The sequence below is a fragment of the Fusarium keratoplasticum genome, chromosome 9 (genome assembly GCF_025433545.1).
Source record: "Fusarium keratoplasticum isolate Fu6.1 chromosome 9, whole genome shotgun sequence".
NCBI classification, from domain to species: domain Eukaryota; kingdom Fungi; phylum Ascomycota; class Sordariomycetes; order Hypocreales; family Nectriaceae; genus Fusarium; species Fusarium keratoplasticum.
In genome coordinates, this window is record NC_070537.1 from 2,644,296 (window position 1) to 2,657,136 (window position 12,841).

Below are 12,841 nucleotides of genomic sequence, written 5' to 3' on the forward strand. Positions count from 1 at the left end.
TCAACGAGAGCATCCATATTTTATGAACCAATACAATACCTACGTATTGCCAGAGATAAACCCTCCGTTAAACCAGACGCCTCCGTTGATGCATTTCATATCATTTCAAAAAAGAAAGAAAAAATTAACGAGTTAGAGCCCTTCTCACTCATTCGCATGCCTCCATCGCTGTAGAACATTCATTCATTCCCTCCAGCCAACTCCATTCCTTCCCATGTTTTGGTAGCCGATTAAAACGCCCTTCTACCTCGCTTCCGACTCTGAATATTGTACTCTTTGCATAGCTTACGCGCCGTCTAGGAGCGCGTCCATGCCGTTTCTCTCCTTTTCTAGGGATGCCGTCGTCATATGAACATCACCGCTTGCATCCTTCTTCTTGTCGTCCTCCTCATCTTGGTTCGTCATCTCCTTGAACATCTGGTCCACGTTTCCGTCCTCTTGCTTCATCATATCGTCGTCCATGGGATTTGGAGTCATGCGTCTTCCTCCATCACCCATAGAGCCACGACGAGGTCCCCAAACGTCTGGTCCCCACATCTTCTCGGCTTGCTTCCTGCCCATTTCTGTCCTCGAGAGGATTTCAAGAGCCTTACTCTTTTCAGCCTCGGTGTGAAAGCTGATGCCGTCGTCTTGACCTTGCAGAAGCTTTTCCTCCAGAGACATGGAAGAGTTGCCAACAACTAACTGTGGACCGCCAGCTCCAAACAGACCGGGGTGTAGCCCACTACCCATGCTGACTGAATTATCCCTCGAGTGGTTTGATCCGGACTGCGATGGTCGACGCTCTGGGTGCCCGTGAGTCGGAGGACTACCGCTCAGGGTCGCCCCTGTCCTGGGAAAGAATGCTGGGCCTCCATACGTTCCGGGGGCCGCACTTGGAGGCAAGATCGGGACGGATTGTGATTGCGCAGCAGCAGCAGCAGCCGCCTCTGCATTGGCCGCCTTTCGTCGCAGGCTGTTGGCCTTACCTTTGGCGTGCTCAGGGAGGTCGTCGGGGTTATCGACTCCATACTCGACAAGCATCTTCTGCAGCTTGGTGGGCCGAGGCTTTCGAGTGCTCAGTGACACCTCTAGTATTGGTGGAGCCTCAGGAGCCACGGGACACCATTTGTGGAGTTCTTGGCGGAAGAAGTTCGTTTCATACGCCAGTAAAACTTCGGCCCCTTCGATCTTTCGGAGGTAAAACCGTTGAGTCTCGGCCTCGGCTTCCGTCGACAAAAGTGGATTGCAGTACCTAGCAATGTGGTTGCGGAAGTTTTGCGCATTGTCAATGATCTTGCGCAGCACCTCTTCCTCTTCAGGCTGAAAAGGCAACGAGGGCATCTCGTCCGCTAGAGCCACCAGATCTTCCAGCTTTGGTCGTGAAGCATCTCGAGGAATCTTCATCCGCCAGTCGCAGATAGGACAAGTGTACTTGTCGTCTTCCTTGACCTTGCCACGGGCAATCTTGAGGCACTTGTAGTGATACCTGGTCATGTTAGCGCTGTTCCACTTCTCCAAGACTCGACTCACCATTCGTGGCACAATTCACACTCAATCATCATGCCTGCCTCAATCTTTCGGCAGATGCAAAAGACTTGCCGAGACCGCGGGTCTTCCCATCTGCTCACCCCTGGCTCAGGGCTAACCTCTCTGGAGACTGGCTCCCCAGGCAGACGAGGCGTGTCGTTTTCGGTATCGAAGCAGTCCATGTTACGCTCCAGCACGTATTCGAGGTGACTCTTGAGGATGTGCAGTGGGGCATTTGACTTGCCAAACAGCTTCTTGCCCTTACGCATCCAGTCTTCGTGGCGTTTACGCTCGTTTTCGAGATCAATCGTCCCATTGGGCTTCGAGTTGAGATCCTCCAACTTCTTCTGGATTTCGACCACCTCCGAGTACTTAGGTCGTTGGCGAAAGTCGGGGTTCCGGCATCGTTCGGTAATGTCAATGATCTGACGATGCGCCTCGCGTTGCTTGTGGAGAATGTTGTCGACAGCGTTCAGAGTCTCCTGCGAGACGGGCAAGTAGTTGACCTGCACTTGATGCGAGAGGGCCTCAAGCTGGGGATAGTGCACAAACTCGGCACCAATGAGCTCCTTTGCCTTCTTCTCCCAGGCCTGGCCAGCATGCATCTGCTCGCGGTAGTGGGTTAGGTGGTCGTTGTACGGCTGAATCTCCAGTCGATTTCCCTCCTCGATCAGATCCTGCACCTCCTTCAGTGTCATGATGACATTTCGGTTGGCTCGGGCCTTTTGATTCCAGCGCATCTGCTCCAGCACCCTGGAAAGCTGCTCGACCTCGGGTGTGTCCACATTAAAGCTGCGACCCTCTTCAAGAAGCTCCTCGATTGTGTCTGTTGGCACAGCTGCCGTGTTCTTCAGAGCTTGCATGGCACTTGTCTGGAAGCGCTTGATGGCTTCAGCGCGCTCTTGAAGTTGGGCGATTTCAGGGCAGTCGAAACCAATCCGTTCAGCCTCGTCGAGGAGTCTGTAAATGTTGGACACATTTCGAGACTCTCTCTCCTTTTGATCATGTTCGGCGCTACCGATCGATTTTCGCATTCCAGACTGCCAGGCCTTTTCGTTCTTCCGTCGGTTTTGTTGCTTTCGGACAGTGTAGTTTGTCGCTTCTTCCACCCAGTCGTTGCATCGGTTGACAAACTCCTGCAGGATCGGTAGTGAAGGCAGCTCATAGGGAATGCGCTCACCCTCGTGGAGAATAGCTCGGAGCGTCTTGAGTGATGGCGTAGACTCCTCGTCTAGGATCTTCTCATACTTTTCTTCCCAAGCCTCGGGAGTCTGGGCCTTCTCCATTACCTTGTGGTAGGTTTCAGTCATGTCATCTTCTGTCTTGCGATAAATGAGAACATGTCCATCGCCTCGGAACCGTGCTTGTTCAGGTTGGTCACAGCAAGCATGATAGCCTGCATGCAGCAGACAGAGAACCTTCCCTGAGTTGAGGCACTTGAAGCGTGAAAGATAGGAAAACGCCTTGCAGTAACTGCAACATTGCTCGTCTTCATCCTGGACATCCTCATCATCAACCTTGAAGGTCAAAGGACATGTGTCTTCACTGCCCCCTGTGGCATGACATTGATGGGGTGATGTCTCGCAATGCTTGGACAGGAATTCCTCACGCTGGGAAATCTCTCGCTTGTGAATGCGGTCGAGGGCTGGTGCTAGCCATTTCGCTGTCTGGATCGTGAGACCAGTTGCCGTGCTTCCTTCAGCAGCTGTCCAGAGCAGCTCATCGTGGGAAAAGCATGGTTGCCTTCGGAACAGCTGCAATCGCTCCACACCCGCAAGGCCGAAGGGTTCCCAATCACTAGGTGCAAAGTTGACGGCCTCGTTGAAGTTGAATCCGTGGTTGAAACCAGCATGGTAAGCCTGAGGGAACGTAATGACAAACTGTCCAGCACGTTGATCGAGGGCATACACGCGAACGCCCGCCTTCTTCAACTGTTCAGGAGTCAAGAGCGTCACCAACTGGAAGAGGAGATCTGGCTGTGTCTCAAAAAGCTCAGGCACAGCTTCTCTCATGGCAGTCTCGAACTTTTCGGCATCTTCTCCTGGAATTCCGTACCAGGTCTTGGTCGCGCCGAGATGCTGGTAGTTGGCTGAATAGGCGTAGTGATCCTCGTTGTGCCAACAGAATGTCGAAAAGATCATCCCAACATAGACCCAGGGAACGGTCATACCAGAAATATCCGACTTGATATGTCTGAACAGACTCTCAGGATGGAAAGGAAGGACATTCAGATTCCAAGGATCGGTCGCATACGGGTTGTTGGGGTGTCGTTCGGCAGTAGGGAACCCAGAGCCATGGGTGGTGCAGTGAATATCGGCTCCGTATTCGACTTCAACCGTCTCTTCGAGATCAGCAACCAATCGCCAAAACTCCGTCTCCACATCTTCCTCAGTGACAGGTCGATGGCAGTTGAGTTCGTGGTCGAAGGGCATCTTCTTTTCAAAGTACCCTTGCTTGAAGTCGTTTGCCTTTTGCTGGAATTGTTTCAGAGAGTACAAGCCTCCCTCTTCGAAGCCGAACTGACCATCTCCAACGAGGCATCGGGGGCAATTCCACTCAGCATCTGGTTTTCGCTTCAAGGGTGGGTCCAGACAACCGGGATGATAGGAGTGATCGCAAGATTCGCAGACGAGAAGAGAGCCAGCATCCTCTCCTCTTGCACATGTTTCGCATTTCTATCCTTGTCAGTAAACTCCTTGCCAATTGGAACAACACTCACCTCGCCTCCCGGTGTCGCTTCATCTCTAGGAATCCTCGGCACTGATGGACGGAATGGCGTCATGTGTGATCCAGCCACAGTGGGGACGGCATCTGCGAGCACAAAATGTTAGTTAAACTGCCAAGGGGCCAATGAGAAGCGGCATGGATCATCACAGCTGAAATCCCTGCGCATGGTACCACCAACGACAAAGACGGAAAATGCTCTGCGTACACCTTGCATGGAGCTGGGATCTGGAATCGCGTGCACATACCTTTCTTGAGACGCTTAGAACGACGACTACCCGCGTCGCCATCGTCTTTACCAGCGTCGGCGTCTTTTCTCGTCGAGTCTGATGAGCTGTCGCAGCTGAGCTGACGCTTCAGGGCTGTAGCCATGAGGCTCGACGCACGGTTGTCTGGGGTGTTCTTTGCCGAGGAGCTGGGGCTGTCGAATCGCTTAGATTCAGGAGTAAAGCTCTTCGAGTCACCATTGGTACTGCGGTTGACACTGGTGAATCCCGAATTAACCGCGGTAAAACCTCCAGAGTTGATTGCGGTAAAACCCCCAGAAGTAGGTGCTGGAGTGGTGGTTGGCGCATCGGTCATTGGAGTATCGCGATCCGCCTCCTTCTTCACCCCGTTGATGCTAGCTTGTAGAGCATCGGATGCGTTTCGCGCTGGCGAGTCGCCTCTACCGCTCGCAGGCGTGTTGACATTTGATCGCTTAATTGGCGTATGCGCTGGACTGGGAGTCAATGGGCCGCCGTATTCTTGTTCTAATTGCTGGTGGACTCCAGGTTTCGCCAGGCGCAAGTACTCCTCGTACGGGCAGAGCCATCGCTGGTACGAGTTTTTCAGGGACGTCGAGAGTGATGACATGATCTTGCCACTGTAGCCCAGATCACGACCAATCTCTGCCCATTTCTTGTGCTTGCACACCTTTTCAAAGCCACCTCGCGACTCGACAGCCTTTTTCAATCTGTACAGATCAAGCGGCTTTTTATCCACGTAGGGAAGGCGATGAAGGTTGTTGCCATGCTGTTTGTGGAATTTTGAGAGGCCATCGAGATAGGTCAAATTGGCGCGGGTACCTAGCTGGTCAGTTTCTTCCTGGTGGGAAAACAAGGTGAAACACGTACTCCCTTCCACCGAGTTCAACTCTTGTTTTCGGGTCCTGAAATGAAATTTCTAAACAAATTAGTATGAGCTCTTGAGCGACACATTTCACAATGCCGAAAGGGATGCACGCGGGTTGTGCAAGGTCGGCATACCTCGGTGTCGATGGCAAAATCGGGGTTCCAGGAATCTGGAGGAATGAGTTTGCAGATGCCAAACTTCTTCGCCTCTGGTGTTATCTTGCGCATGTACTCGAAAGGATCTCGCCATTCTTCCTCGGTTGGGCAGTAGGTGGGAGCTTCTTGGAGGCCATGCGGGCGGCTCGTCTTTGTCACAGGCTCTCGGATTGCGGTAGGTTGTCCTCGGCGTTCGACCGAGGTTAGATCCAGGGGAGCGCTCGACAAAGAGCTGAGAGGCGTCTGCGGATTAATAGGGTGGTAACCATTTGAGTTGACCTTGGGCTTCGGTTTCGACGAGGAGCCAGCGCCGACGGCAGGCGAACTTCGCGAGCTCGCACTGGCACCGTGGGAACTTGACGCGGCGACGGCGCCGACAGTTGGCACTGATACCATGGTGGAAGCGGAGGTCGAGGATGAACGGGAGCGATATTGGGGAGCGGGCGTATCGAAGTATCGGTCGACTTTACGGATGCGCGGCAGATGACGACTTCATACTCGAGAAGGGGCCGTTGTCGTTAGTTTACCAGCGGCATCGCAGGCTATCGGCGTCCCAATCGCGGCGAGAAACCAGACTCGTAGAAGGTGGTGGCAGGAGAAGAAAAAGACGAGCCGAGCTTTATGTCTGCGCTGCAAATGTTAACGTCGAGGTGGACTGTGGTGGAAAGGTTATTGTGGAAGGGAGAGCACGAGGATCCGGGTATGACCCAACTAACACGAGGAATATGATACTCACGTTGTAAGACGAGGAAGGAAACCAGGCTGAGGACCTGCAGAGTACAAGTCTGGAAAAAAGTGGTATTCGACTTCAATGGGCCTCGTGGTGATGATCGAGGCGATGGGCGAGGAACGAGTCATGCAAACCCATCAGAGTGGAAGGTTGATGAAGGAGTGAAAGAGGAAGAGTGAGGAAGGAGTGGAGGGTGAAGGGTGTGAGTGGGAACTTGGGAAGGCGGGAATGGGTCGAGGGAATCCCAGATCTGGAGGCGCGAGCGTCGAGCCTACCTACCGGCGACCTTGGGCCATGGCACGCACACGCACACAAAGGAAAGGGAAGGGACGAGGGTGTGAGGGAGGTTCCTGGTAAGGCGCTGCGCCTAGGTGAGAGGTACCTCCGTTAGCACTGACTGGCGCCAGGTACAAAGGTACCTGCCGCCGCCGTGGGTGGCTTCCACAGGCCCCGTCGTCGCTGTCACGGCGGAAGGTCCGGTGGGATCTCGGACCCGCAGCGAGAATATGGCAGGAGCTCTTGGAAGCGATAACGGGATTTGAACGCGTCTAAAAGGATGAATTATGTGTCCTTAAGCATCTCCCATTCTGCCAGTCTCTTGCGTCGCCAATTCTCCTCGCGTTGGTCGGCGTAGCGCTGGAAAGCGCCGTCCTGATACAAGGACCCGAAGGCTCAGGTGCGGACCCACTGGCGACGACATCCGACCGGGCGCAAAACCACATTACCGAGACAGAGTACCCATCGACGGGCTCTGCGGTGCTCAAGATGGTCACAAAGGGGTACGGGGTCAGCTTGGGGATTCATGCAAGCAATTATCTCGAATTTGGGAGCAACCACATCACCAACACATCCGATCTCCCGGCTGATGCACACGCCGAGCCTTGCGACGATTGTCCGAAGGGAGAGGTTCAGGGATGCCGCCCCCACGATGCTTCTCCCAGCTTCTATTTCCGAGCCTCGTGAGGGACTTTGACATGGGTCAAGGCAGATATCAGAGCTCGACAGCTGCGCGTCAACGTTGATTGATGTGCTAGGCACGGCTCTGTGCATCTCACCAGCGATCGACCCGAGATTAATTCCACGGCCACGTCGTCATTGAACATGGCATCCGAATGCGGACAAGATGGTGACATGGACGTTCAGTCGAGTCACGCGCTGACAGGCATCATCATATTCCCTTGTCGGCGGTTTGTGTGGCTGGCATGTCCCGCTTCTCCCAGAACAGAACTCAGGTCGGCCCCTAAAAATCTTGAAAGGGCACCCGCTGAAAAAAGCCCGGCCCCAGAAAAAAACCAATCTGATATCGAACTTTGAATGAGCAGGGGTCGGTTAATAATTGGCTGCTACCGAGCCAATCACGGCGAGATGACGTTCAGCACAAGGACGCCGCTGCGCCCGGGGGCCTGGTCAGCGACTCAGGGCTCGCGGGGAACCCCGGGGCAAAGCAAACACGACGTGACGAGATTTGAGGTGCTTTGTGGGTTGACATGACGAGATCTCTGCTGGGGATCGTTGGAGAGTCTCAACACGGGCATTGATGCTTCATCAATCCTCAGGTCTGAAGACTTATTCTCAGCCTGGAATATGCGCGGCATGGGTGTCAGAAACAACCTGTGTGAGGCTGACCAGCACGCCCCGTCTCACAGTTACAGGGGACACCGCATCCGAAACCACAGAGATTGACATGAGACTTGAGCAAAGTACGGTACAAACAAAAGAGCAATCCTCAGAGGGTATCTTTCCAAACGCCGATAATGCAACACCAGAACCATGATCAAGATACAGCAGCCGCCTTCTTTGTCCGCCGTGGCTTTTTCAGCAGTTTTTCCACCTCTTTTGGTCCCCGTACCCGAAGTGTCAACTCCTTCATCATGTCACCCCATTGAATCTCGCTGTAGCAACTCGGACACGTGCATGACCGCGGTATCATGACCCCCTCGTCTTCACCCTTGAGGGCGTGTTTACTCCAACAGTCGAGATGGCCCATTGCTTCGCATCTACCGTTGGGACACATTGGATGAAGTCCCCTCCCCGATTCCAGTTCTTCATGGCAGTGCACGCATTTTCCTTCTCGCTCGAAGGAGACGACGTTGTGTGCCTTTTCAACGTACCCCTTCATGGGGGCATAATCCAGGGGTAAGGCGTGAATGCCCCACGGCGCAGGTGACGATTCCCTCTGAGTCTCCTTGGATGGTCCAAAATCAGTGAGAACATTCATGCCTTGTCTTGGCGCTGCATCAATCGACTGAAGCCACTTGTCCCAAGCCTTCTTGGGCTCGCTGGCAAAGAAATGCACTGTCAATGGCCAACGGGCAAAGCTTGGTACACTGGTGAGCAGGTGAAGATTAGAAACGACCGAAGAAAGAGTATGAATAGGTTTTCGCGGCTTTTTCATTCCCTTTCGTTTCTGGGCGGCCTTTGTCAATCGCTCTTCTGCCGAAATGTGTGTGGTCAAATGTGGGTTTGTCATTGCCCACCTAGAACGTTAGTACACCATGATGCCATACAACACAACAAAACTTACTCAAACTTGAGGGCTGCAATCGAGCTGGGAAATCCAGTAACCAAGATCATGACCTCCCATGGCCGTAGCTTCTCCCGCGACGTCCTCACAGCACCTCCTCGGGCTTCACCATTGTGCTGCTTCAGGCGTCGTGGAGGGTTTGGCGTGGAACCTATGTAGATGGAGGCATGGCGCACAGTAGAGCGGAGAACGTAGACACCGTAGAGGGCTGGATGGGGTCTTGAAAGCTGCGACATGCCTGGCTGCAGGCGTCAGAAAAGGGTTTCTCGATGTGAGGATGTTTACTTGGCGTGAGCGAGTTGGAGGGGTGATGGAGTCGGATGACTAATCTTATGAGCATCACCACTCCATACCAGTATCAAGCAGAAGCTTTGAAGAAGCAAGGCAATTCAAGCTATGGTTTAAATCCAATACCATCCTTTATATGAAATTGTTTTATGGTACCTATGTTACATGACCAGAACGCCAATGAAAACCCAGCCTACAAGAGACCCTGCTTCTGCAAATCATAGTACACCTTCTCAGGCATGACATTGCCCTCTCCATCCTCCATCTGCACCACACTGCCCTCGTCGACCTTGTTGCGCTTCTTCTCCCTCTGGATCTTCTCCCACAACTTCAGCGCCTCATCGATACGCGTAATATCTCTGAACAGCGCCGTGTTGGTGACACCAAGACACTTGAGACCGTAGATGTGTCGCGCCTCGTTGAAGTGCTTGTCGAAAGCTCTTCTACCCATGTAGACAAAGTTGCCGCAGATCTCGCAGGGGAATTCAACGCCTAGACCGTGAAGACGGTACAGCCAGAAGGGAATGGGCTTTCCGTCCCATGCGAGGGGTAGCTTGAGGGGGTTGTAGATCCTCTCCTCGCCGTCTTCGTCCTCGCCATCACCCTCGTCGACTGCCTCCTGTGGACCTTCGGGGACGTTGAGGAGGTTGTCGAGCTCCTGTTGACGCTCACGCTCCGTCATGCCCTGCTTGCGCTCGACGTTGACGCGTGTATCGCTGCGCTCGGTGCTCATGGCGCTGGCCAGTCGCTTGACTCTGTATTCTCGCTCTGCTACAGCGCGCTCCTTTAGTCGTGTTGCTGAGACAGCTCCGTTGGTTGCGCCGCTGGGGGTCGATTCTTCCTGGCGCTGTTTCCTCTGCTCGGCCGCCTTGATATGTTTTCGCCCTGTCAAGTGGTTCTTGTAGACGTTTTCGTTCTTGAACTCCTTTTGGCAATCATCGCACCAGATAGCATCTGCCGCGGAAGCCTGCTTGCCAACATCTGAAGGCGTCTCCTTCTCCCAGCCCTGAATCTCGTCCTTGTCCCACGCCGTCTCGAATTCCTGATCGAACGATGTGAGGACCTTGTCCACGTTCTCCAGAGGTCTCGTCCGTCGCATGAAGCTCTCGAGGTATTCTGCTAGTTGACCAACGTACTTGAAGTACTGATCGGTCAGCTTGTTTGATCGACTGACGCCGCCGTGGCCAGGGGCAAAGTTGTCGAATGTCTCGAGGTATTGGAGATATGTCAATCGTCTGACGTTGGGAAGGTTCAGGTACGCTTCGTGGCAGGTGTTCAGATCAAAGAATCGTCCGTACGCTTCTTCTCCGGAGAACAGAGAGTCCACGATGGACGGCATGGGCTCTCCCTCGGTCGGTCTCTTGACCTTGTACCGCTGCTCCGAGTTCTCGGCCTGCTCGTTGGGGTATCGTGCGTGGTGATCGCGGACATCTTTGAGCTGCTTGTAAAACTCCTCGAATGGGTCGCCGGTGCCAATCTGCTGGATCTCTTGTGATCGTACTCCGTTCTCGTCCTTGTAGATGTCGAGGAGGTTCTTTGATTGGACTTGGATCTGGTCTAGTAATTGAGAAATCTCGTGATCTCTGTTGAGGCGATCGCGAATCTATAGAGTCAGCATCTCAAATTCGACGTCTGATAGGTATGATTTGCTCACATGTTTGGGTTCGTCGCGAATGCGATCGGCGACGCCTTGCTCGAGGCGCTCTAGATCCTCATGGATGTAGCGCTGCTCTTCAAGGACCAACATATCGTCTGCGATGAATAGAAACCAGCTTCTCGAATACTCGTGTAGAATGCGCCTGATTCTCTATCTCGACGCGATGCAATATGTGAATGAAGTTGAGCTCGAGTTGCTCAAAAAATTGCGGAGCTTCACCAGTCGCGATTACAGTGGCGTTCCAGGCGCGCATTGTCATTCCGAAGTATTCCCGGCGCGTGCTACCTCTAAAGTTCCAAAACTTTGACCACCGACACCAACAACAAATCTCGTCGCAATCATCATCTTCCGACCCCATCGTATCCTTTTGAAACGAAACGGAAACCGTCGCTATCATGGCTGAAGGCTCAGGTTCAGGTGGAGGCGGAATTGACCGCAAGGCCGATGAGAGGATGGAGTTTTCCACCTCCAAGGAGGTTACTGTTCATCCGACTTTCGAGTCCATGTCGCTGAAGGGTATGTGAGGACAAACAGGCAAACAATGTAGCTAACACGGAGCAGAGAACCTTCTTCGCGGTATTTACGCTTACGGATACGAATCTCCCTCGGCCGTTCAGTCTCGAGCCATCGTCCAGGTCTGCAAGGGTCGCGACACCATCGCCCAGGCTCAGTCTGGTACCGGAAAGACGGCGACCTTTTCCATCAGCATGCTGCAGGTTATCAACATTGCAGTGCGAGAGACTCAGGCGCTTGTTCTTTCTCCCACGCGAGAGTTGGCGACTCAGATTCAGTCCGTTGTCATGGCCCTGGGTGACTACATGAACGTGCAATGTCACGCTTGTATTGGTGGAACCAACGTTGGCGAGGATATCCGCAAGCTCGATCACGGACAGCACATTGTCTCTGGTACTCCTGGCCGTGTGGCCGACATGATTAGACGACGACATCTGCGCACCAGACACATCAAGATGCTTGTTCTCGACGAAGCAGACGAACTCCTCAACAAGGGTTTCCGAGAGCAGATCTACGATGTTTACCGATACCTCCCCCCTGCGACCCAAGTTGTGGTCGTCAGCGCTACTCTCCCCTACGATGTCCTCGACATGACGACCAAGTTCATGACGGACCCTGTTCGCATCCTCGTCAAGCGTGACGAATTGACCCTCGAAGGTCTCAAGCAATACTTTATCGCTGTCGAGAAGGAGGACTGGAAGTTTGACACTCTATGCGATCTCTACGACACCCTGACCATCACGCAAGCCGTCATCTTTTGCAACACACGCCGCAAGGTCGACTGGCTGACGGACAAGATGCGAGAGGCCAACTTTACCGTCAGCAGCATGCATGGTGACATGCCTCAGAAGGAACGAGACAGCATTATGCAGGACTTTCGTCAGGGCAACAGCCGAGTGCTCATCTCGACCGATGTGTGGGCTCGTGGTATCGACGTGCAGCAGGTCAGCTTGGTTATCAACTACGATCTGCCTAGCAACCGTGAGAACTACATCCACCGTATTGGTCGTAGCGGTCGATTCGGTCGCAAGGGTGTTGCGATCAACTTTGTGACTACCGAGGATGTGCGCATTCTCCGAGACATTGAGTGTGAGTATTCCGAGGTTTTTGATGAGCCTTGCTGACTTTGGTAGTGTACTACTCAACCCAGATTGACGAGATGCCCATGAACGTTGCGGATCTCATCTCATAAGCGGTAGATGGGATTCATCCTGGAACAGAAATGAAGCAGAGCCGTGACAGGCTAAGAAGTAAACGTGGAGGAAGGGGGCCCGGTACCGTACCGAGTAAGTGAGATTACTCCCTCTTGACGGGTTGATATTGACAGTGATGCAGATTAAACGTAGATTGTCAGAACAAGTGTGATGGGGATATTACTGGACTACTGCTCGAGCCGAACTCATTACGTGTACGCCTTGACAGGGTATAATGAGCCTCAAAACTACATGATAAAAATGTCTCAAAAGCTATTCTAATTCTGTCTCTTGACTTGCAAATATCGATATGATGACGGTGCTGTGACACATCACATTGCGGGTATTCGATCCGAGGCTGACCTCGAGATGGATGTCGAGCCACAGATAACGGGAATCCCAATTTGGAAAGTTCATGCGACTCTGAAGCACGAC

The 12,841-nt window shown here is 53.2% G+C and overlaps 4 protein-coding genes across 4 annotated transcripts; 1 reads left to right on the forward strand and 3 right to left on the reverse strand.

Moving 5' to 3' along the window:
• Positions 1-285: 285 nt before the first annotated feature.
• NCS57_01172200 (uncharacterized protein) lies at positions 286-5,897 on the reverse strand (the record flags this gene model as incomplete). The annotated part of the gene is made up of 6 exons (XM_053061425.1): positions 286-1,468; positions 1,513-4,184; positions 4,229-4,320; positions 4,482-5,300; positions 5,349-5,397; positions 5,481-5,897. The coding sequence occupies 6 exons, from the start codon at positions 5,895-5,897 to the stop codon at positions 286-288; spliced, it is 5,232 nt and encodes a 1,743-aa protein (XP_052909811.1).
• A 2,108-nt stretch (positions 5,898-8,005) lies between these two features.
• NCS57_01172300 (Structure-specific endonuclease subunit SLX1) lies at positions 8,006-8,991 on the reverse strand (the record flags this gene model as incomplete). The annotated part of the gene is made up of 2 exons (XM_053061426.1): positions 8,006-8,708; positions 8,756-8,991. 2 exons carry the CDS (start codon positions 8,989-8,991, stop codon positions 8,006-8,008), a joined length of 939 nt encoding a protein of 312 aa, XP_052909812.1.
• Positions 8,992-9,236: 245 nt separating this feature from the next.
• Positions 9,237-10,790, reverse strand: NCS57_01172400 (Matrin-type domain-containing protein; the record flags this gene model as incomplete). The annotated part of the gene is made up of 2 exons (XM_053061427.1): positions 9,237-10,646; positions 10,698-10,790. The coding sequence occupies 2 exons, from the start codon at positions 10,788-10,790 to the stop codon at positions 9,237-9,239; spliced, it is 1,503 nt and encodes a 500-aa protein (XP_052909813.1).
• A 305-nt stretch (positions 10,791-11,095) lies between these two features.
• On the forward strand, positions 11,096-12,405 carry NCS57_01172500 (ATP-dependent RNA helicase FAL1; the record flags this gene model as incomplete). The annotated part of the gene is made up of 3 exons (XM_053061428.1): positions 11,096-11,216; positions 11,262-12,302; positions 12,347-12,405. 3 exons carry the CDS (start codon positions 11,096-11,098, stop codon positions 12,403-12,405), a joined length of 1,221 nt encoding a protein of 406 aa, XP_052909814.1.
• Positions 12,406-12,841: the final 436 nt, after the last annotated feature.